The sequence below is a fragment of the Podarcis erhardii genome (assembly GCF_964252035.2).
Source record: "Podarcis erhardii genome assembly, chromosome: 13".
Lineage (NCBI taxonomy): Eukaryota > Metazoa > Chordata > Lepidosauria > Squamata > Lacertidae > Podarcis > Podarcis erhardii.
Window position 1 is genome coordinate 53,530,066 of NC_138502.1, and position 24,308 is coordinate 53,554,373.

At 43.5% G+C, this 24,308-nt stretch overlaps 1 protein-coding gene across 2 annotated transcripts; it reads left to right on the forward strand.

Annotated features, from left to right (window-relative positions):
* The first annotated feature begins 33 nt into the window (after window positions 1-33).
* Window positions 34-23,731, forward strand: DAO (D-amino acid oxidase). 2 transcript variants are annotated; one of them, XM_081836558.1, is made up of 11 exons: window positions 34-1,476; window positions 4,768-4,983; window positions 6,610-6,724; window positions 6,956-7,032; window positions 7,586-7,651; window positions 8,118-8,172; window positions 10,390-10,494; window positions 10,775-10,857; window positions 13,311-13,428; window positions 23,036-23,134; window positions 23,375-23,731. In XM_081836558.1, exons 2-11 carry the CDS (start codon window positions 4,790-4,792, stop codon window positions 23,504-23,506), a joined length of 1,044 nt encoding a protein of 347 aa, XP_081692684.1. In that variant the 5' UTR covers window positions 34-1,476; window positions 4,768-4,789; the 3' UTR covers window positions 23,507-23,731. The 2 variants fall into 2 exon arrangements, with proteins under 2 accessions (XP_081692684.1, XP_081692683.1); XM_081836557.1 differs by lacking the exon at window positions 34-1,476 and adding an exon at window positions 2,800-2,892.
* The last annotated feature ends 577 nt before the right edge of the window (window positions 23,732-24,308 follow it).

A 24,308-nucleotide genomic window follows, 5' to 3' on the forward strand; every position in this document is an offset into this window, starting at 1 on the left:
TATTCATTTAGTGTGTTTTTTTAATCTATTACCTAGGATATTTGCAAACAATTTGTAATCATTATTTAACAAGGAGATAGGCCTATAGTTTTTAATTTGCAGCAAATCTGCATCTTGTTTTGGAATTACTCTTATATAGGCCTGTTTCCATGTTTCTGGGATTTCGCCTATGTTCAATATTTCATTCATAACATCTTTCAATGGGTTCGCTAATTGTTCATTTAATTTCTTGTAATATTTTGCCGTAAAGCCATCCGGACCTGGAGACTTGCCATTTTTAGAGCTTTTTATTGCCTCAAGTAATTCTTTCATTGTTATCTGGGAGTTAAGAATGTTCTTTTGTTCTTCTTTTAAATATGGCATATTGCTATTTCTGATGTACTCTTCTATCTTAAATGTTTTTTCTTTCCCTTGTCTATACAGCTCAGAAAATATTTAACAAATCCTTCTCTTATTTCCTTCAGCTTGTCTGTAATTCTGCCATTTATGTTAATTTTATTTATGGAGTTCCTTTGTTCACTTTTTTTCAACTGCCAGGCTAACAGATTCCCCGGTTTATTTGCGTGCTCAAATTATTTTTGTTTTGCTCTTTTTATTTTCCAGCTAATTTCCTCATTTATAATCATTGAATATTGGGTTTGTAATGTTTTGATTGCCTGTTTTACCGCCTCTTTATTTGCCTTGTTTGGCAGCTGTTTCTCCTTTTTCATAATTTCCTCTAATACTTCTTTTTTCTTTTTCTCTCTCAATTTCCTTTTAAATGGGTTTTGTTATATAAAGAGTCCTCTCATTACAGCCTTGCTTGCGTTCCAGACCGTCTGTAACTTTGTTTGCCCATGACTGTTTATTTCAAAATAATCCGTCAAGGTCTTTTTGGCTTTTTCAACAATTTTTTGATCATCTAATAAATCATCATTTAATTTCCATCTAAAAGAGATTTGGTTTTCTTTTTGTAGTTCCATAGTCAGGGAATTATGGTCTGAAAAGGTTCTGGGATTGATTTCAATTTTTTTGACTCTTGTTTCCAATTCTTTGGAAATCCATACAGAATCTATTCTCGAGCTGCTATCATGTCTGTTACTACTGCTTTGGAACTTGCTCCTGTCACTTTAGACCATGGCACCTGCTTCCCCTTCAGCTGACAGCCAGCTCTTCCCACTTCCTGAATGCAGGTCATGGAACCTTGTCAAGGCCTGACACAGAGTTCCAGTTTGAAACAGGGAGTTCTCTCGGGGAAATGCCAACTCTTCAACTTTGGCAGCACAGAAGGTTAAACTCCACCTCATTCTCCCCCATGTTCATTCTACAGGGAACTTTGACCCCTCTTTCCAAGCTCCTGAAATACATAAGGTTTGTGGCTAGTCACCTTGCAAGTCGTTCTCAGGATCCAGTCTGGAGACTGCTTGTCTGCCTACAACTTGGGGCCATGGTTGGGTGAAAAAGCATTTCTGGAAAGTGTATTTTGTCAGCAAGAGGGTAACATTTATTTTCTTTCTTTTGACTTGCTAAAAACAAATGTGCCTGCCTGGTGGTTGTGTGTGCTTGCAGAAAACATTGCTTTCTTTCGTTGTTTCTGAATTCTGCCCTTTGAGGGGATTGGCTTGAAAGCAGTAGGAACTGGCAAAGAACTGGCTTGAAAGGAACTGAAAACAGGCTTGGGTTTCTGTATTCAGTTATCTCCTGGGCTGCTGCTGTTTTGCAAATTGGTGAAATCTGGCTTCTGACATGTTAAGTTTTCAGAATTGCAGCTTCCATTGTGAATAATTTTAGAAGTCCCTGCTTCTGAGTCTTTGCAGTTGTCAAGCAAGACATGATGGTGTATGGCAAGCTAGTTTCCCCTAAACCCTTGGAAGACAGAGGAAATCTGGTTGATAATGCCAGCATAACCTCAGCATTTCAGTGATTAAAATGAGGAAACGCTTGAAATACCCATAGTTTTGCCCAAGGTCAGTCCAAGACATTTTGGCACCTGAGTCGAACCACAAAATGGCACCTCCCCGCTGCCAGGGAAAAGGGTACATGAAGATCTGCACTGGAAACGGGGGGGGGGGGGGCATTCAAATCAACCTCACCCAATGGTTGAACTGGGAATCAAGGTCTGGGGGAGGGGGAGCTATGAATCATGCAGGGCAGATGCAGAGCCCAGGAGATGCCAGAGGGCAGCCCTCCACCATTTCCTCCCTAGGGGTGGGAGGCCAGCAGACCTCCTATTCACCCTGGGAGTTGTAAAGCAGGTGGTGGATCTGACCTCCAAGGAGCATGCAGCTACCGCCACTGCTGCAACTGTGGTAGCAGCAGTGGCAGGCAGTGCATACCCTGGAGGCAGGAACTGCTGCTCCTGTGGATCCTGCCACCCTAGGCTGTCTCCTCATATTGCTTCATTCCAAACAAAACTGCCTGGACACCCATCCCCTACATCACATATTAAAGAAGGCTGTTATCTGTTGCATGCTGTACTCATGTACTCTGCACTAAAGAGATTCTCTGTTAACTTTAAAAAACAAACAAACCCACAAAGGTGAATGCAGGAAGCTGCCTTATCCCAAGTCAGACCATTAGTTCACCTAACTCAGTATTGTCTACACTGACTGGCAGCAGCTTCCCATGGGTGCACATTCCACTGTGTGTGCTCTTTGAGTTAAAGATCTACTAGAAAATCCATACTTGTTTCTCAGTGTGTTGTCAGCAGTTCAAAATACACCTTGGCAGCTGTGGGGGTGGGGGATGGGCAGGCTGTGTTCTGGGCGGATGCCTTGCAGTTCATGTGCATTAATTTACATGTGGGCCTTCCTCCCCAGCCTGGATCAGGCCAGTGACCCATTGAGCCCAGAATCCTGTTCCCACAGTGCTGAAGCAGTTGCCTACTGGAAGCCCACCAGCAAGATCCTTCAGGTGAGGAAGCAGAGCAGCCCTCTCCTCCTCCACAAATCCCCAGTCCTCTTTTAAAGCCATCTCAGTTGGTGGCCATCCCTGTGGGAAGGTGCTCCACAGTTTAGCTCTGTGCTGCATGAAGAAATCCTTGTTGGACACCTCCTGAATTCAGCTTCACTGGATGTCACATGTTCTAGTGTTATGGGGGGGTCGCCTCCATCTACTGTCTTTATGCTCCACATGATTTTAAACACTATTTATCATGTTTCCTCTTACTCATCTGTCAGGGAACTGACATCGGAGCGAGAGGTGGAGGCAAGGCTCCCGAGCGATGCAGGAGAGGGGACCAGCAGAGGGGAAGGAATTCAGCGCAACACCAGTAGAGAAGGGAGGGAGATGGAGGATTCGGAGAGGGGTCTCCAAGACTCTTCGCCCGAAACTAGTGGAGAGAGCACGGGCACACCTCTGCCCACCCCTTCCTTGCGCAGAAGAGTTCCGCGCAGGGAGAGTAGGCGGAGACTTGGCGTCAAACAACTTCTATGCTGGAAGAGGTTCAAGAAACGCCCACTGACGGATTCTGCAAGCGACTGAACGGCCACGGAGTGAAGGGCTGTCAGCCAAGGCATGGTTAGCCAGGCAATCTAGCCGAAAGTAACGACAACTTACGCACAAGTAACCCCTTATAACCATTACATCATCCTTACTCACAGTCCCCAAAGCTGCACTTTTCCTCATAGGGAAAAAGGCTTCATTTGACCATTCCCTGGGACAGTCCCTGGCTGGTTTGTTTGTTTGCAGAAGTCCGTTATAAACTACCATCCAGTCTATCTTTCAAAAGAGAGCAACACATTTTCTGTTTGTATCAAACTCCAGCATTACCAAGAATATTGACGTTTGATGGTTTGTGGAGGATAAGGCTGCTATGCTCTGCCACCGTGGTTGGAGGGAGGCAGCAATTTTCCTGAATCCCACTTGCTGGGAAGTGCAGGAGGGGAGAGGAGTCCTGGGTTTGGCTCCTGCCTGCTGGCTTCCCCTGGGGGCATCTGCTTGGCCACTGTGAGAACAGGAGGCTGGACTAGATGGGCCAATGGCCTGATCCAGCAGCCTCTTCTCCTGTGCTTATGGAAGAAAGCAAATTCTTTTTTTTTAAGCTAGCACAGTCCCCCCCCCCAAAAAAACCCTCAGATTTTGTTATTCTGGCAATAAGCTTTTCTGCCACTTGCAGGGTTTCTTTCTGCTGTCTTTCTCTGAAAGAAACGGCTGTGCTGACAGAATAGCCATTCAAGACTCTGCCACAAGGGAAGCCAAGTTCTCTGGCCAGTGGGTGCAGAGTTTTGAGAACTGGGAAGCAGCCCTTTCATGCCAGCATTCCTGTGCACTGAGGGATCTATTGTTAGCCCCTAAGCAGAAGGAGCGGCATCTGGAGGGTTTGCCAGGCTCTCCCGGCTGGAGTGTGGCACACTGACCTAGAAACTCACCAGCCTGCATGCTTTTGTGCCTTCCAGTCCTAGGGTTGCCATATTTCAAAAAGGAAGAACCAGGACACCCCAAAAGTTGTTGAGCTTTTTGGTAAATCTACCAAAGAATAAAATAAAATTAGGATTAAGGAGTTTTCCTGGGATGGGGGATGGTGTGTGTGCTTTGTCTTGTTGGTGTAGTAGTGGCAGCACTTGCCCTTCTTCTGATAGGAAATGCTCTGTAGTGGGGGACAAAAAAAATGGGGAGGTCAAGGAGGGGCAAGGAAGTGAGAAAAGCCCTTATTTTAATCTGAGGAATGTTGGAGGGGATGCAAATAGAGTTACCAAGCCTAGGTATGGCCACCCAGGAATGAGTTCTGCTATGTTTGTTGGGATTTAATGCCAGGTGCACAAAGCTGTAGCCATTTTCTTCCCCCAGGAGAGAATTTAAGCCTCCCACCATGCGTGTTGCTGTGATTGGAGCCGGCATCATTGGACTGTCCACAGCCCTCTGCATCCGTGACCGATACCACTCAGCAGATCAGCCCCTGGAAATAGAGATCTACGCCGACCAGTTTACGCCTCACACTACCAGCGACGGGGCAGCGGGTCTTTGGCAGCCATATCTCTACGACAAGGGAAACACTCAAGAAACGTAAGACCCCTTTCACTCTACAGGACGGTGGAGTCAGGGTTGGCACTTGGCGGTGGTAGAAAATGTCACGGGACATAACAGACAATTTGACAAAACATCATTCTCAGTTGGTTGGTTTTGGTTAGTTGAATTTGTTCTGTGACAACCTGCGAGAAGTGAGCTTACAGGGAACCAGGCAGAGGGCCTTCTCTGTAGTGGCGCCTGCCCTGTGGAACGTCCTCCCAGCAGATGTCAAGGCAATAAGCAACTATTTTACTTTTAAAAGACAACTGAAGGCGGCCCTGTTTAGGGATGTTTTTAATGTCTGATGCTGTATTGTTTTTAATATTCGGTTGGAAGCCGCGCAGAGTGGCTGGGGAAACCCAGTCAGATAGGCGGGGTAGAAATAATATGATGATGATGATGATGATGATGATGATGATGATATCTAAACATATTTGGCCTTTAGCTTAAAAATGTATAAATTACTTCCTTTGGCCTTCCAGACTGCTGTTTTTCTACACCTTACTTAATATAGTGCTCTCTGATTGCTTTACATTTTTTTCTGTACACCATCAGTGACCGGTGTACAAGTTTTGTTAAGCAGGTTGTATTTGCCATTATATAATTTTTATTTGTCTGAGAAAAATTTCATAAAAATCAATTTATTTATAAAAACAAACAAACATAAGACTAAAAGCTTTGGATTCCCTGATAATTGAGGAATTACATCTCTGTATGTTCTCATCTGAGTAGCTCATCCTTACACTGAGCCTTGTTGGTTCAGTCTCCCTGCTCTGCCTGTGTGAGGACTAAACTGCAGAGAGGCAAATCTGAACTAAATATTCAGAAAAACTTCCCAAGGATAAGAGCAGTGGAGAGGTTGGTGAGGCCTTCTTTCTGTGAAGGCCTAGACAGGCAGGCAGCAGAAGTATGCTTCAAGCTGAAGGCAGTCAGCCATTTTGAAGGGAGTTGGAAGCGTTTCAGTGGGTCATTGTTTCCCATGGATGACTCATAAGCAGAGCTGGGTTGGGTCAGTGCCTGGATAGATGGAGGCCTGGAACCCACACATACACCCCTTTGGGATCCCAGATGGAAGAAAGGCAGGAGAAAAAGGGAAGAAAATGAAGGGAAGGAGCCTGGCCTCTTCCCAGATCCATTTGTTTCCCTTCCTTTCCCAGTGCATCTGTGAGAAACAGACTGGAAGCCATTTTGGATTAACCATGGCTATGTCAGTGTTGTCCAAAAACAAAGAACTGCGGCTAATCAAACTGTTTTATGAATTTGGTTGAAACACATGGTACTGTAGCTAAGGTTAACCACAGTTTAGAGTCTGAATGTGATGCTAAACTGTGGGTAGTTGAAATCAAAAGCAAATACTTCCCAACTCCTCCTTGCAGACATACTGGAGAAGGGGAGGAGAGGGGAAGCATGCCAGCCTCGGTGGGGGTCGGTTGGACTAATTCTTGGCACAATAAACAATCCACCATTACGGGAAAGGCATTGTATTGGCATATTTGTCTTGGGAGAGGCATTGCATCGAGAGACTCATCCATTCTGTTTTCTGGTAGACCATCAAGTTGCAGGAAAATTTACAGTACAATCCTAGAGTGTGTAATTGTCTGACTGTATTATTTAATATGACAGACTCTGGAATAAAGAGACTTTTGATTATCTTCTTCAACACATTAATTCACCAGAAGCTGAGGAGATGGGGTTGTTTCTGCTCTCTGGATACAATCTCTTTACACAGCCAGTTCCGGTAAGTAACTGATGTTAAATAAGAGCAATTATTTCAAAGGATGTTTGGAATCTATTCTAATTTCTTGAATGACTTGCTCAAGAAGTGGTGCATGAATCACAGTTAAATGACGCCATTTGGTACAAATTATCAATTTTCACAGAGAACAAGGTGACTGGGCCAGAGCATCTTAGACATGTGGACTCTTCCCTCAGTTGCCTTATAACTGGCACAATACTTTCTCCTCTGCAGGACCCATCATGGAAGAATATCGTTTTGGGATTTAGGACCTTGTCACAGAAAGAGCTTGAGCTCTTCCCTGGCTACAGGTATTGATCAGTTCTCTCTTCCCTTTAGGTTTTGGGTGTTTGCTTTGTGAGATAAGGCTGACACGACCTCTCTGGTGGGCTAGGAGGCCATCTAGAGCAGGACTAAAATGAGGAGGGGGAGAGGTAAATTCCAGTGGCATAAATGACACTCCCTGGATGTGACAGCTATTATAGAATCATAGACTTGCAGAAACCTCCTCCAGCACCTTCCAAGACTAACAGGGAGAGTGCCAAGAGGCCCCACAGTGGCCCCGGGAACCACTGACCCTCTGACTCCCAGCTCACCATTCCAGTCCCCAGAGGCCAGCAGAACATGCACTCAAAAGGGTGCGCTGCCACTTGAGGAAGGTGGATGGGATGGATGGATGGATGGATGGAGTCCACCAAGAGAGAGTCGCTTTCCAGCCTCTCTCAGCAACGCCCTCTCCACTTTATGTGATTTCACATGTCTGCATGTAGCCCGGCAACAAAAGCCCCCCATAAGTGAAGGGACCCCTGTATTTCAGATGGTAGCCCATTTCTATGTCCTTATCTTTCATTTCCCTGGTTTCAGCTATGGTTGGTTCAACACAGCTCTGATGCTGGAGGGCAAACGATATCTACCCTGGCTTACAAAGAGGTGTGTGTGATATTTGCTTTCTTCTCTCTGTTCTGACAATATCCAATGTGCCTTGTCAGAGTTTGACCATTGGTCTGCCAAGCTCGGTATTCCTGTATCTCTACACTGACTGGCTGTTCAGTTCCCTCCCAGCCCTACCGGGAGATGCCCTTGGGAACGGAACATGGAACCTTCCACAGGCATAGCAGGTGCTCTACAAGTGCCCTTTGTCCGGAAGAGGCTGCCAGCCAGCCATGGTTCCTGTCAAGATACTCCATTCCATTCCATTTCTCCTACTCCGGCTGGCTTTTCAGGGTTCCTCTTGCCCTAATAGTCACCCAGCATCCAGTGCCAACAGTCAGCCAGCATGCTGAGACCTCACTGGGCTCTTTCTAGGGATGTCACCAGAATTGGAGAAGTGTCAGAATGTTAGCCATCGGTCACAGTGGCTCGCCCTGTTGTTTACAAGGCAACATTTGTCTTACAGGTTAAAGCTGCAGAGCATCAAGTTCTTTCATCGGAAAATTGAGTCCTTCCAGGAGGTTAGTTGGGAATTTAAATGTATTCTGGGAGGGGCATTGATAAAGGCATTTATTTCCCTTCTCCACCAGCTGCGGACAGGATTAGATAGAGGGGGAGGGGAGGGGGGAGTCTATCGTTAGGCTTTAAATATGGCTGCATTCTGAGCAGAACTGGAGCAAGGAATTTTGGGGAAGGAGAAAGCTTTGAGGTCTGAGGTTTTTCACAGTCCAGTGGTATACAAAATTTCAATAAATAAATAAATTCTGAATTCCTGCAAGATTGTAAAAATAATAATAATAACCCACCCATATATATGTTTACATGAACTGTATTTAATTTTTTGAATAACACAATATAAAAACAAATTAGTTATGATTCTTGCATTGCACAGCACAGGTTTGGATTAGAATTAGATGACCCTTTGGTTCCCTCCCAGCTCTGCCGTTCTATGCTTCTCTGAATTAATGTGGCCCAGTTGCTTCCCTTTACTCAGATTAGCCATAACCCTGGAAGGTGGGACCAGCCTTAAAACCTTTCCACCAGTCTGGAATAGTCCCCCCCTGGCATCTCCAGTGGTCATTCCAATCCTCTCCTGGAGTTTTATTAAATACGCTTGGATAGAAATATGTCAGTTGCTGGTAAAATGCCATTCTGGAACTTTGGCATCTTTGACAAAGGTTTACAAAAGACAAAGTTGAAATTCTTCAATATTGCCAAGGGACAATGTGTCGTCTACAACACAGGATCAAAGATGATAGGATATTCCAGACTAGGAGTCCCAAACTTTTTTTTAGCCCTCGGGGCATATTTGGAAATTTTGGAAACTGTTGGTAGCACAACCAAAAACCTTTTTACAAAAGAAAAACCAGCAATGTTCAGATGCGACCCCCCCCCCGACAGGTGAAGCACCTGTGCTCCCCACTCAACACCTCCTTTAAATTATAAACATTGGAAGGGTAGGGGGCATTGGCAGGTGCCAAGGGTTATATCTGAGGGTTCCTTGGAGTCCTTCGGAACCGCGTTGGGAAACCACTTTGAGACACTAGACCAGCCTTGGTTCCCAGCTATTGCTGGACTACAACTCCTCCCATCAGCCTCAGCCAGCATGGCCCAGTGGTCAGGGATGATGGGAATTGTAGTCCAACAATACACACCACACATTATGATGCCACTTTAAACAGACACAGCTTCCCCCAAAGAACTATGGGACCTATGGTTTGTTAAGGGTACTGAGACGTGTGAAGAGGCCCCTCTTCCTCTCCCGGAACTACATGGATGCTTTAGCTGAGATTCCTGCATTGCAGGGGGTTGGGCTAGATGAACATTGGGGTCGCTTCCATTTCTACAATTCTAAGATTCTATGACTCCCAGAGTGAATTAACAATCAATCCCTCTTCACAGGGAACCGTATAGCTCTGGAGGTTTCATAACAACTCTCAGCATCCTTAACACACTACAGTTCCCAGAATTCCTTGGGGGAAGCCTTGATTATTTAAAGTGACAACCTAGTGCTTTAAATGCTTGGTGTGACTGTAAGCCCAGACATCCCTGTGGCGATCACACAGGGTCCCTGGACGCTTCACCGTCTATTGATCCCTGTACCACCACTTTATTTCTCGCTGCCACCACCCAGGCCCTACCTGGTACAATACTGAGTCCCGTCAGGGTTACATTGGAACATAAACTTCTGTTTATTTATTGCAGGTTAACAAGCGTGTGTGGTTTCATAAATGGTATCAGTCAGTTACAATCATGGGGTGCCTATCCAGACCTATAACTTCCGCTACCTCCTAGCTCCTAACTGTTCCTGACTCAGCTTATTTCACTACACTAACTCAACCTACCCCCAGACTCTATCCCAATTCACTCCCACTCCAACCAACCACCCAACTCCCAGCAAACTCCCCCTTCGCCCCTCCCAGAGCTGGTTTTATAGTTCCTCTGACTCCACCCCCCTGGGTTCTGATTGGGTAACCTGTTTAACTATTTCACCTCCAGCACTCTCATATGTTAACGTCACAACCCCCAACCATCTGCCCTCTCTCTAGATATTTCTGGAGTATGGCTCCAATAATTCCTGCCCTGCTTTAGGCAGATATGGTGGACTTTCCAAACCATTTTTTGCTAAGCAGGACAGAAAACCAGGATGGCCAACCTCTGGCCTTCTATATGTTTTTGGATTCCAGTTCCCATTTGCCTTCAGAGACAGTAACACCACAAATCTGTCTTTTGCTTAGTTGACGGCTGAAGGCGTGGACATCATAATCAATTGCACAGGGGTTCGTGCTGGGGAGCTACAACCTGACCCTGAGTTATGCCCGGGCCGGGGGCAAGTCATCAAGGTGAGGCCAGGCTTTCTAGGATTCTTTTGGCTGCCTTGCAAGAAGGGAAGAAGCTGCCTGTATCTGAAGAAGCACATATCCACCTGCAGTCCTGGTGGGGCTATGATGGGGTTGATGGGTCAGCAACTCTGTGACATTGCTCAAGCTGAGGATCCAGACCAGAGTCAGGAGTTTTATACGGCAAGGTGGGGCTTGATTTGTTCCTCAGGTCACCTGATTCCTGCTGGGGTGAATGAGCAATACACCCTTGCTGTTGCCTCTGCTTGTTTTGGCTCTCTAGGTCGAGGCCCCCTGGGTGAAGCATTTCATCATCACCCATGATGTTGAGACGGAGATTTATAACACACCTTACATCATACCTGGGTAAGGAAAACATAATTGACTATGACAGAATGTCGTCCTCCCCAATTGGATGCCTTCCAGATGTTTGCTCCTCCAGCTCCCATCAGGCCCTGCCAGTGTGCTGCTGAGTTGTACTGCAAAACATCTGGAGGACTCCTCGTTGGGGAAGCCCAATGACATTTGTGTTGTGGACCCAAATAAATGCTTGCTCAGGGTTGGGGAATCTCAAGCCCAGGGTCTGGGTGCAGCCTTCCAGGCCTCTTTGGTGCTTAGGACCCTTCTTGGTCTGCACCCTCACTTCACACCATCTGCTGGCACCCACCTGCTTGGATGTGTCCTTCCACTGGGGCAACACGCTTGCTTGCTTGGAGGGAGGGAGGGGCGTGTGAGGTGCCGGGTGCAGAGATTTCTGACTTTTGTGCAACTGGAAGGTAGCCTAATGTACAAAGATAAGTGTCGCATCTTGCCCACTTTTCCCTTTGTGGGGATGGACAGATCTGTCCTTCTCAGTTTCTAATTTTTCCAGCCTTGGATTAAGTTGTCCACATTTCTGCAGCAATGTCTGATTTTTTATTTATTTTTTAATCCTCACAAAAATTCTTCAGCTTTTTATGTGCAAATTTCTCCTAATTAACACTTTTTTCAGTAGGGATAGAAGGAGCTGTCCATTTCAGTTCTCTCTCTTTCTGGTTTTGCTAATCATAAGTTCAGTTCACATTTTGCAATTTTAAAAAACCCTTCATGAAAATTATTCAGCATTTTACATGTATATTTCTGCTAACAAACACATTTTTATTTGTAGGTTTGACTCACGTACACGTTTTTGCAAACTCTTTCCCCACATATGGTGCATTTTTACATGTTATTTTCACAATATATTCATTTCTATGCACACTGTCACCTAATAAGCGCATTTCTGCAAACATTTGCTGGAGAACTGCATTGCAAGGTTCAGTTAAGTGCAAATTTCGAAGGATGGCTGTGCTTTGGTTCTCATATTGTTTCAGAAAGTGCAGATTTGATACATTCAAGTTTAAATGCAAACAGAATTGAAATTCTCCCTCAACCCCAGCCTCCAATCACTACTGGAATGCGGCCCCTATGAGGGTGATTGGCCTTTGGACTGAAACATTTCCACCTCTTGTGCTTTATGTGATTTCTTAACCCTTGTTCACTTGGCCATTTCAGGATCTGTTGCCCATCCCAACCCACAACACACAGAGGTAACAGATAGGACAGTAATCATGGGTCACATCCACATCATGCATTTAAAGTGCATGGCTTCCCCTAAAGAATCATGAACTGCAGTTGTCCGTCCCCCCCGAAGCTACAACCCCCATACAAATGACATTTCCCAGGATTCCTTGGAAGAAACCGTATTTTTTGCTCTATAACACGCACCCGACCATAACACGCACGTAGTTTTTAAGGAAGAAAACAAGAAAAAAAAATATTCTAAACGAAACAGTGGATGTATGATTTTTGTGGTTCATGCTGTGGCCACAGACATGTGATCTGACAGTGAGTTTGGAGTAGCCCAATGCAAAAATCCTGAGGATCCCTGTGGATCCATGCTTTGTAACCACGTTTTTGCACCACTGCGGCCCCAGGCAACAGTGGGTGCGTGATTTTTTTGGTGCAAGATGTAGCCATGGACAGGCTATGTGATCTGATGGTGAATTTGGGGTGACCCAGGTCCACGTTTTAAGTGGGGAGGGAAGGAAAAGCACTCAAGGGACAAGGGACATGCGTGGGGTGTGTGGAGAAGGATGCTGCTAATAATGCAGGAGAGGGGTATAAGGGGAGAAGGCTCCTCTCCTCTCCCACTTTGCTCCTTTAAAGCAAGCAGTTTCTACTTTTCGCCCTCCTTCCAGCTCATCCCCAGCTTAGTGAGCTGAAAAACTTTGCTGCTATTTAGCAAGCTGAGTGGGGAGGAGAGAGGGACAGAGAGCCTGCTTGCTTTAAAGGAACCAACTCCTGTTTCAAAGCGAGCCACGGAGGAGGGAAGGAAGGGGAACCATGGATCCTCTGCTCACGACTGCAGCAGATCGCCCCACCATCCGTAGGCATTCCCTCCATAACACGCACAGACATTTCCCCTTACTTTCTAGGAGGAAAAAAGTGAGTGTTATGGTGCAAAAAATACGGTACTTTAAATGGTGTGGATGTGGCCTAAATGATCACAGGCCCCCCAAGCATCTCCTTGGGGCCTCTGGCCATCCTGGAGCCCTGGGACGTCCGTGGTGTGATGCACACAAGCATTGCTTGGGAGACTCAGAGCGTCACTTCTCCCACAGGCAAAAGGAGCACGAGCAGGATGCTGACACCAAATGCAATAGACTGCCATTGTGGCTTGGCAGTAGCCAGCCTGGCACACTTGTGTGGCCCTTGCTTGACACCATTTCTTCCAGGCTGGCTTAGGGCCGATTCCACACACACACACGCTGCCACTTCCCTTTCTGTTTCTGCTGTAGGAGCAACGCAGTGACATTGGGAGGAATATTTCAGCTGGGAAAGTGGAGTCAAGAGAACAGCCCCCAGGACCACCAGCGCATTTGGCAAGGGTGCTGTGAGCTGCTTCCTAGCCTCCAGGTACAGTGACCAGCGTGGGTAAGTGCTGCTGCGGGGACTGAGCAGGCCGTCCTGCTCTCGAAGCCTTCCCTGTACACAGGTGGGAGTTCCGGGCACAGCACAACCTGCTTTGAGTTTCCCTTGGGTTAAAGGAGTTCCTTTATTTATTTTTTGAAATAATTTTTATTTGATTTTACAAATTCATTCACACAAGTAATATTATCACAGACATTAAAATTTACACAAGATTCTTCTGAATCTCAAGTCTTCCCTCCTCACCTCCATGGGTTCTTTAAATAACTTTTTAAACTGCATATTATAAGTCCATCTAATTTACCATTCTCCATTGTATCCAAAATCTTGTATCATTGCAAGAGTTATTTAAAGCCTGCCAAAGAGTTCAAGTGTTTACAGTGGTCTTTCAAGTACAATATATATTTATCCCATTCTTTGTTGAAGTTTTGATCCTCCTTGTGAGGAATGTGTGTGGTTGCTCACAAACAGCCAGGACTCTGACCTGTCTTTTACAGGTTTTATTGAGTGCAAACTATGTAGAGTGCAGAAGTCCAAAATCCATGTCTGCCTCAATCACTAGCAGATTCCAGAAGTGGTTTCTTCCGGTTTGCCTTCCAGCACAAAAGCCCGGAGAAAACCCCCTCTCCGCCTCTTTTCCTTACGTTTATTCCCCTGGCGAAAACAACTCCTTGGGAGCCGCGTTGTGGCTCATCTCAGGCTGAGTGAGCCTTTGCAAACCCCCCCCCCCTTCTTTCTTCATCCATTTCTCCTGAGGCCTCGCCTTCACCAGACTCTGACGAGGTGCAGCTGCTCAACAAAGGGGGAGGCTCTCTGGACGTTCCTGCCTCTCTCCCCTCCCTTGATAGCAGCCCCTGACACTCCTAGAATCATAGTATCATAGAATCATAGAATCCTAGAATCATAGAGTTGGAAGAGACCACAAGGGCCATCGAGTCCAACCCCCTGCCAAGCAGGAAACACCATCAGAGCACTCCTGACATATGGTTGTCAAGCCTCTGCTTAAAGACCTCCAAAGAAGGAGACTCCACCACACTCCTTGGCAGCAAATTCCACTGTCGAACAGCTCTTACTGTCAGGAAGTTCTTCCTAATGTTTAGGTGGAATCTTTTTTCTTGTAGTTTGGAACCATTGCTCCGTGTCCGTTTCTCTGGAGCAGCAGAAAACAACCTTTCTCCCTCCTCTATGTGACATCCTTTTATATATTTGAACATGGCTATCATATCACCCCTTAACCTCCTCTTCTCCAGGCTAAACATGCCCAGCTCCCTTAGCCGTTCTTCATAAGGCATCGTTTCCAGGCCTTTGACCATTTTGGTTGCCCTCCTCTGGACACGTTCCAGTTTGTCAGTGTCCTTCTTGAACTGTAGTGCCCAGAACTGGACACAGTACTCCAGGTGAGGTCTGACCAGAGCAGAATACAGTGGCACTATTACTTCCCTTGATCTAGATGCAATACTCCTATTGATGCAGCCCAGAATTGCATTGGCTTTTTTAGCTGCCGCGTCACACTGTTGGCTCATGTCAAGTTTGTGGTCAACCAGGACTCCTAGATCCTTTTCACATGTACTGCTGAATTATGATTTTCCCTGGTTAATCTTGCCCTCTCTGCGTAGTCCAATAATTTCATCTGCCAGTCCGCCCTAGTAGATATCTTGTCATCTTTCAAACTCTGGGTAAGAAGCATCTTTGCTGCTGTTGTAGCATACATAAAGTCTTTTCAGTTTCTTCAGTATCTCTGCACCTACAATTCCTAACAAAAAGGTTTCTGTTTTTTTTAACAAAAGTTATTTTAAACATTTTTTTAAATTCATTTTATATCATTTCCCAGAATTCCTTTATAATTCCACCACATATGATAAAAGGTGCCTTCCTTTTCCTTACATTTCCAACAAACATTTGACCTTGTCCTATACATTTTTGCTAATTTACTTAGGGTTAAATATCAGCAATACATCATTTTCATATAATTTTCTGTTAAAGTATAACACATAAATTTCAAATCCTCTCTCCATAGTTTTTCCCAGTCCTTTTTTGTGGGGGGATGCAAGAGTTTGTGAATTTTTGTACTTTTGTCCATTTACTGTATTTATTTTTCCTGATTTGAACTATAAAATGGTATTTTCTTGAGTCAAAATGAGAGTACCCCTAAACATTATTTTAAAGAAGAAAGCACTGGTTTTCCCATGCTGCAAGCTGTATATTATACCCAAATCTCTTGCTCTGGGTTAAAAGAGTTCCTGGTGGCTTAAAGAGTTTGTACCATGTTTGCACAGACAAGTAATGTATAAATGGAATCCAGTGGCAGGGCATGCCTGTCTGGTGGCAGACCTATTTCATAACATTTGTATACAGCTTGATTGCTAAAAAACAGCAACCACAAAGAATAAAACAATGAAATTGTTAGTAAAAAGTTATTACTGTTATTAAAAAAAATTAAAACAAACAATAAGTTAAAAAGTAAATTAAAGCACAGGTCAACATTCTCATAGCTGTCTCACTGTGCCTCTCACTGTGTGTTTAAGGGTCTCTTGGCTTATTTCCACCTCTAGAATAGATCGCATGGAGTCTGCAGAGGAGGGCTTTTCACATTTAGGGTTCAGTCACTGAAATTGCCTGGATGAAGGGTGGTATATAAATTTAATAAATAATAATGATAATTTGTCCATCCCTAGGCATTAAAGCGTCATATTGGAGCTCTCAGGGGGATGAGGGGTTGTGTGAACCCTGTTAGGATGCTGGAAGCAAAGCTCTATGAGGAAGAGAAGCAGAATTTGTTGCTATTTGTTGGCTGGGTTTCTATATTCATCATGATTCTGGCAGGCAGAAATTCAGCAGGTGGGGAAGAGTTCCTTTCAATATTGCTGTTGGAGTGTTTGCAGTTACTGATAGCTTCCATTTGATAATTCTAGTGCTTTGAAGTCATTTCTGCACCAGGTAAAGTAATTTTTAGCTCCTCCCATTCCCCCCACCTCCCTTTATTTTGTCTGCCCCGTCCTGTACTTTTCCCCAACCCAAGGTGGCATCCCTAGATCTCAGACAGGGCTGTGCCCAAGCCTGTGGCCCAGGAATGGGGGACCCGCAGGGGCCCTCCAAATGTTGCTGAACTACAACTCCCATCACCCTTGACCAGTGATGGCCGGACCTGGCCCTCCAGCTGTTTTTGGACTACAACTCCCATCATCCCTAGCTAACAGGACCAGTGGTCAGGGATGATTGGAACTGTAGTCCCGACTTCCGGTCGGCGCCAGCGATTAATGGCGGACTTCTCCCGGAGCTCCGAGAGAAGTCTGCTCCACGGGTTCGGGTCCTGCCGCTACGGCGAAGCGGGGACCCTCAGAAATCACAGGCAGTGAAGCCTGTGAACAAGGAGGCTCGGCGGGTACCTTTGGGTTCTCTCCGAACTGCGAAGGAGCCTTTTTAAAGGCTCCGGAACGGTTGCGGGGGGAGCGCGGTACTGAGAGCCGTTACCCAGTCCGTGGAGCGAAGCCGCATCGCCATTATCGGAGAGCGCTGATTTCTTCCGACAAATTGGACTTAAGAGCAACTACTCGTGAGTAGGATTAAAAGCTTAAATTGGATTTAAAATTTAACAGATCTGGAAGACCGTCACGGGAAAGGTACAAAAAGGAAGTCTGCCTTTCCGTGCTGTAGATATAACAAAGCAAAGAGACTGCTAAACTGTAACCTTTGGAGATCGTATGTGAACAAGAGAAATCCATTGCTAAAAGCAAGACTTATCCCCCACTTAGCGGGCAGGAGCGGTGGGGGAGAACTTTTACTGAATTAATTACCTTCATGAAAGGAGAGGAGGAAAATATATCCACTGTTTTTATATCCTGGGGGAGGACTTCCTAAAGAGATTTGTGAACTGTTGAATAACTTTGTGAACTGTTGAATAACTTGGTGAACTTTTATTTTGAACTTTGCTGAAAGATACAGTATTTGAGGATTGCTTTTCAGACTGCTACATACTTCAGACTGCTACATATTTGCAACTATTTAGAAAAGAGCTGGAACTGGGGTTTCTTTGCCTTTAGGAAGAGCTGGGGGGGATCTTGAAAGAATATATCTGCTTGAAAAACTGTGAAACTAAGTGGGAAATCCCCCCCCCCAGAGGAGACTCTGTTACTTTTTGAAACAACTAAGCTACTAGAAGCTGAGCCACTGGAAATTTCCTATTGAAAACAAACTTCTAGGCGTGGGACTGACCTTGGCTGGGCATGATAGTGGCATGGCAGATGGCAAAGGAAAGATAGAGTTGTTTCAGGAGAAAAACCTCAGATCTGGCAGACAATACAAGACTGACACTTCACAACAAAGAAGGGCCTCACTGACAGGAGCAGCTGCAGCCTCGCAAATAAAATCAAAAACTATGTCATCAGAAGACGCTTTGACAAAGGCACTGGGAAAAATAAATATCTCTGGAACTTCTTACGAGACAAGGGAGTGATACAAGTAAACAAGTGGCAGAAACAAATAAAAACATAGCTGAGATCGCAGCAAAACTTGATTTGAACACTTCAAGTATAAAAGAACTGGGAGTACAAGTCAGTGCTAATGCTCAGAATATTGGGAAACTCTTAGAGGAATCAGCTACTACTCGAAAGATTGCAGAGGAGGCAAAGGAGATTGCAACTGTTACACAAGACAAAATACCACCGGTTGTTAAGAAACTGGCGGACCATGACTTGTCCTTTGCTATGATAGATCTACAAAGGAAAGAACGGAATTTAAGATTGAGATTTGTACCAGAAAGTGAGCAGGACAACTTGGTGGACTTTCTTACAAAAGAGTTTTTTGAATTCTGGCAAGAGGGCCTGGAGGAGGACGAAGTTAAGATTGTGAGTGCATTTAGACTTGGAATAAGACAAAAAAAGAACAAGGCAAGAGACTGTTTGATTACTTTGAGATCAAAGGAAGAAAGAGACAAAATTTTAAATCTGCACTACCAAAAAACACTGGAAATTGAAGATTCTTTCGTGGAGATTTTTAAAGATATACCTAAGCCCATTTTGGATGCAAGAGGTGAATACAGAGATCTGACTACACTACTGAAAAAAAGTAGAATCTTCTTTAGGTGGGAATTCCCCCAAGGCCTATCTTTCAAATATAGAGGAAAGAAAATAAGAATAAAGACACTGAGTGATAAAGACAATTTTTTGAGAGACCACGAAGAAAATCTGTTGAAGGAACTGGAGGCTGGAGAGGAACCAACATCACCAGGAAAAGGAATATTGGACATAGCAAATCTATCATTTGGATTGCAGCCACCAACAGAAGATGAACAACGATTGGGAGCAGTAGGAGGAGTAAGCAAATAACCCATCATGGCTCTGCGACTTTTAAGTTGGAATTGTAACGGTTTGAACGTACCTCGCAAGAGGAAGAACGTTTTTCATATATTAAAGAAACAACAATTGGACTTGATTTGCCTACAAGAGACACATGTGATGAGAGCACATAGAAGATTACTTATTAATAAAAAATTAGGACAAGAATTTATCTCATCTGACAGAGTGAAAAAAAGAGGAGTTGTTATATATGCAAAGGACAGTTTGATGCCGAAACTGATATTTAAAGATGAACAAGGAAGATATTTGGCAATTGAAATTCAAGTTCAAGGACAGAAATTTTTGATTGTAGGAGTTTATGCACCGAATGAAGGTAAATCTGAATTTTTTAAGAAGTTACATGAGACATTGTTGGACTATTTGGACTTTAATGTAATTTTGATGGGAGACATGAATGGGGTAGTTTCTACAAATATGGACAAAGCACAAAGACAAGTGATTTCTAAAGATGGAAGATTACCAAAAACCTTTTTTGAAATGACTGACAATATGGACTTGGTTGATATTTGGAGAACAAAAAATCCTCTTGAGAGAGAGGGAACCTTCTTTTCTGAAGCCAAAATGACCTGGACCAGAATTGACCAAATATGGGTTACTAGAGGATTGGCACCAAAGATAAAAAAGGTGGAAATATGCCCAAAAACATGCTCCGACCATAATGCCGTGAAGATGGAGATGAACCAAACAACAGCTGGCACCTTCAGATGGAGGATGAATGACACCTTATTCAGAGATAAAGAATTTTGCAAAAAGGCCCAAAAAACATTGAGAGACTACTTTGAGATTAATATGAGGACTAATGTTGAAAAAAGAGTAATCTGGGACGCAAGCAAAGCCGTTATGAGAGGTTTCTTGATACAACAAAATGCAATAAAAAAGAGAAGCCAAAATGCGAAAAAAGATAAGATTTTGGAAAAGATAAAAGAAGGAGAAAAGAAATTAAGATCAAAACCAAAGTCTCAGGAGATTTTGAGAGAAATTAAACTACATTAAATTCAGTATATGGAACTGATGAATCAAGAAATAGAATGGAAAATCAAACAAATGAGACAGAAGACCTTTGAATCCGCAGATAAATGTGGTAAATTTTTGGCTTGGCAATTGAAGAAGAGACAAAAATTAAACACAGTGACAAATTTGGAAGTGGATGGAAGGAGTATTTATAATCCAAATGAGATTAGAAGCTGCTTCCAGAGATATTTTAAGCAATTATATGCACAAGGGCCACAAAAAGATTCTGATATAGAACAATTTCTGGAGAAAAATGGACTGAAGAAAATTTCAAGTGAAAATAAAGTACTTTTGAATCAGAAAATAACTGAACAAGAAATAGAAGGTGCCATTCAAAATATGCAATTGGGCAAATCTCCGGGGCCTGATGGATTGACTTCCAAATATTACAAAACCTTAAAGGAATGGATATTACAACCTTTGAAGTAAGTCTCTAACGAAATTCTTGAGGGGGAAAAAGCTCCTGAAACGTGGAAAGAGGCCTACATCACGCTTATACCGAAGACAGAGACTGAAAAGACCCAACTTAAGAACTACCACCCAATTTCCTTATTAAATGTGGATTATAAAATTTTTGCTGATATTTTAGCTAAAAGACTGAAAAAAGTTTTGATGGGGGAGATTCATAGGGATCAAGCAGGCTTTCTCCCAAGAAGACATTTATCAGATAACGTAAGGAACATAATAGACATTTTGGAAATGTTAGAAGTTAATATAAATACAAAAGCGGTTTTGATATTTGTGGACGCGGAGAAAGCCTTTGACAATATTTCTTGGACTTTTATGAAGAAGAATCTTCAGGGGATGGGGGTAGGTCAAGGGTTTGAAAACGGTATAGGCGCAATATATTCTGAACAAAAGGCTAAACTTATAGTGAATAATGTGATTACTGAAGAACTCAAGATAGAAAAAGGGACACGCCAGGGGTGCCCAATTTCCCCATTACTTTTTATTTCGGTCCTGGAGGTTTTGCTGAACATGATAAGAAAGGACCAGCTGGTTAAAGGGGTTCAGGTCGGAGCGAAACAATATAAATTGAGAGCATTTGCAGATGACTTGGTACTTAGATTACAAGAGCCAGAATCTAGTACTAAAAGGGTTTTGGAATTAATTCAAGAATTTGGTCAAGTGGCAGGATTTAAACTGAACAAGTCAAAAACTAAGGTATTAGAGAAAAACTTAACAGTTACTGAGAAAGAGAGGTTTCAGAATGAGACAGGTTTGACTGTGGTTAAGAGTGTAAAATATTTAGGGATTAATATGACAGCTAAAAATATGAATTTATTTAAAGACAATTATGAGAAATGTTGGAAACAAGTGAAAAAAGATTTAGAAATTTGGTCAAATTTGAAACTTTCTTTGTCTGGTCGAATAGCAGCTATAAAGATGAATGTATTGCCTAGAATGTTGTTTCTGTTCCAAACATTACAAATTGTGGACAAGATGGAATGTTTCAAGGGTTGGCAGCAAGACATCTCTAAATTTATCTGGCAGGGCAAAAAGCCCAGAATAAAATTTAAGATTTTAACTGATGCAAAGGAAAGGGGGGGATTTGCCCTGCCAGATTTGAAACTTTATAATCAGCAGCTTTCTGCTGGTTAAAAGACTGGCTGCTTCTTGAGAACACAGACATTTTAGATCTGGAAGGTTTCAACAACTTTTTTGGGTGGCATGCATATCTCTGGTACGACAAAGTTAAGGCCCACAAAGGTTTTAAAAACCATATTGTCAGGAAAGCATTGTATAATGTTTGGATTAAATATAAAGATTTGTTGGAGAACAAAACTCCAAGGTGGCTGTCACCAATGGAGGCAAAGGCATTGAAAAAACTTAATATGGAGTCTAAATGGCCAAAATATTGTGAAATCTTAGAACAGGAGGGTAACAAGTGGAAATTGCAGAGTTTTGAGAATCTAAAAGATAAAGTACGAGACTGGCTACACTATTATCAAATAATGGAGGTTTATAAGTTGGACAGGAAAATTGGTTTCCAGGTGGAAAAGTCAAAATTGGAAACAGAGCTGTTAGAATCCAAAACTAAAAACTTTTCAAAAATGTATAACTTGCTGCTGAAATGGAATACACAGGATGAAACGGTTAAATCAGCTATGATTAAGTGGGCACAAGATATTGGACATAACATTATGTTTGCTGACTGGGAAAGGTTGTGGACCACCGGTATGAAATTTACGGCGTGTAACGCCTTGAGAGAGAATATTATGAAAATGATCTATAGGTGGTACATGACCCCAGTCAAGCTTGCAAAAATTTACCACTTATCAGATAATAAATGTTGGAAATGTAAAGAAAATGAAGGTACATTCTTTCACCTCTGGTGGACATGCCCAAGGATTAAGGCTTTCTGGGAAATGATATATAATGAAATGAAAAAGGTATTTAAATATACCTTCTTGAAGAAACCAGAGGCCTTTCTCCTGGGTATGGTTAGCCATGTGGTGCTAAAGAAGGACAGAACGTTATTTATGTATGCTACAACAGCAGCAAGGATACTTATTGCAAAGTATTGGAAGACACCAGATCTACCCACCCTGGAAGAATGGCAGATGAAGATGACAGACTACATGGGACTGGCAGAGATGACTGGCAGAATCCGAGACCAGGAGAAAGAGACAGTGGAAGAAGATTGGAAGAAATTTAAAGACTATCTTAACAAATATTATAAAATTAATGAAGGCTAGAATTGACATGGGTTTAAAAATTTTGTGGTTTTCAGGGGTGTTGACTATGGAAAAAGAACAGAATTATTTAAAGATTTGGGAAAATAAGGGAGTGGATTTGCTGATTAGATAATGAAATTAGAATACAGAAGGGGGAGGTATGAGGAGGTCGGGGAAATTAGGTTTAAGAAAATAAGGATGGAAATTATACGTGTTTCTTTTTGTTTTTTGTTTATGTATGTTTTTATTGTTAAACTTGAATAAATATCATTTTTTTAAAAAAAAGATGGGAACTGTAGTCCCAAAACAGCTGGCGGGCCAAGTTTGGCCATCACTGCCCTTGATGGCAGGCTGGCTGCCGCTGATGGGGAGGGGAGCTGCAGCTTCCTATCCTTGAGCTGGAGTTGCAACCCCCCAGTCTTCTACCACTGTGTTATGGCTCTTCCACAGGAAGATTCAGTATAAGCTCTGGCAAAGTGGATTGCTGTCCCTACTTCCCATGTTTTCTTACACTTGCCTTCTCTGAATAACCATGCATGTTGCTGCTTCCAGAAAGCCAAAATCATCCATGAATGGAGCGCTCATCGTCCCGTACGGCCAAGAGTCCGATTAGAACACCAGGCTGTTCGCCATGGGATGTTACAATCAGAGGTGGGTAACTTTCCGTATATCCTTGTGGGGGGGGGGTGTTACTCTAAGGCTGCAGTCCTGTGTACGAGTAAGCTAGCCCTACTGAAATTTAGTGAAACAAAATGCAGTTCTCTGTGTGTTTGATGTGTGGATGGTGCATTAATCGACTCTGACATTCAGTTGCCTTAGGAAGTAATGTTTTCCTTCCTGCTGTTTTCCTTGGTGAAGTAGCTCTCTTCTTGCCTTTTCCTTCTCTCTCAGGTGATCCACAACTATGGCCATGGTGGTTTTGGGCTCACCATCCACTGGGGTTGTGCCATGGAGGTAGCCCATTTGTTTGGGAAGATTCTAGAAGACAAGAGGTTGGCCAAGCCTCCCCATGCCAACCTCTGAGCACGTGGCAACAGTTCAGGCCACTTCGCTGACCTTTACTTGCAGGATGGATCTGCCTTTGTAGGATTAAGGAGCCTAGTTTTTTACTGTTTTCATAGATTGTTTTGCTTTATTTTTCTTGTATTGCTTTGTTCTTCTTGTAAACTTCTTGGAGTCTCCCCACCCTCTTACAATCAATTGGTATATAAATTATATGAAATAAAGAAATAATACTCTTAAAGATTATTCAAGGAAGCAAGCTGAAGGTATGATCCTCTCTACCTATTAAGGCAATTTCTGCCAAAATAAAGGCAGCATCCCTCAAGCTTTTACTATGCTGGTATTGGATGCTTGTTAGACTGTTACACATCCTGAAAGATACTTTACTGCTATGCTGGAGAGCCTATGGTCACAAGCACACCTTCCTTGTGTGTGGCAGTGTGAACTAGTGTGTGGTGTGTGCAGTGTGTGGTGGCAGTGTGAACTATTAACAGCTTATTTGTGGTCTATATTCATGGACCTTTGTGCAATAAGAAACCAGTCTCTAACCCCAGACCTGGTATTAGCTCTCCTGGCCATTGACAGTGACTTAAATCCCACCCTTGTTCACAAGGAGCTGCTAAGACTGTTCTTTGCAATAGCCAGACTCAACATTGCCAAACATTGGAAATGTGCAGCAGGTCTCTCTAGGGATGGGTGTTTTGAGAGGGTACAGGACATTGCCTTGTCTGAGCATTTAACCCACCATAAGAGGGTTTTAAGAGGCTTACAAAACAAGGCCATTTTGATGTTGTATGGCAGTGGGTCCCAAACCGGGCAGTAC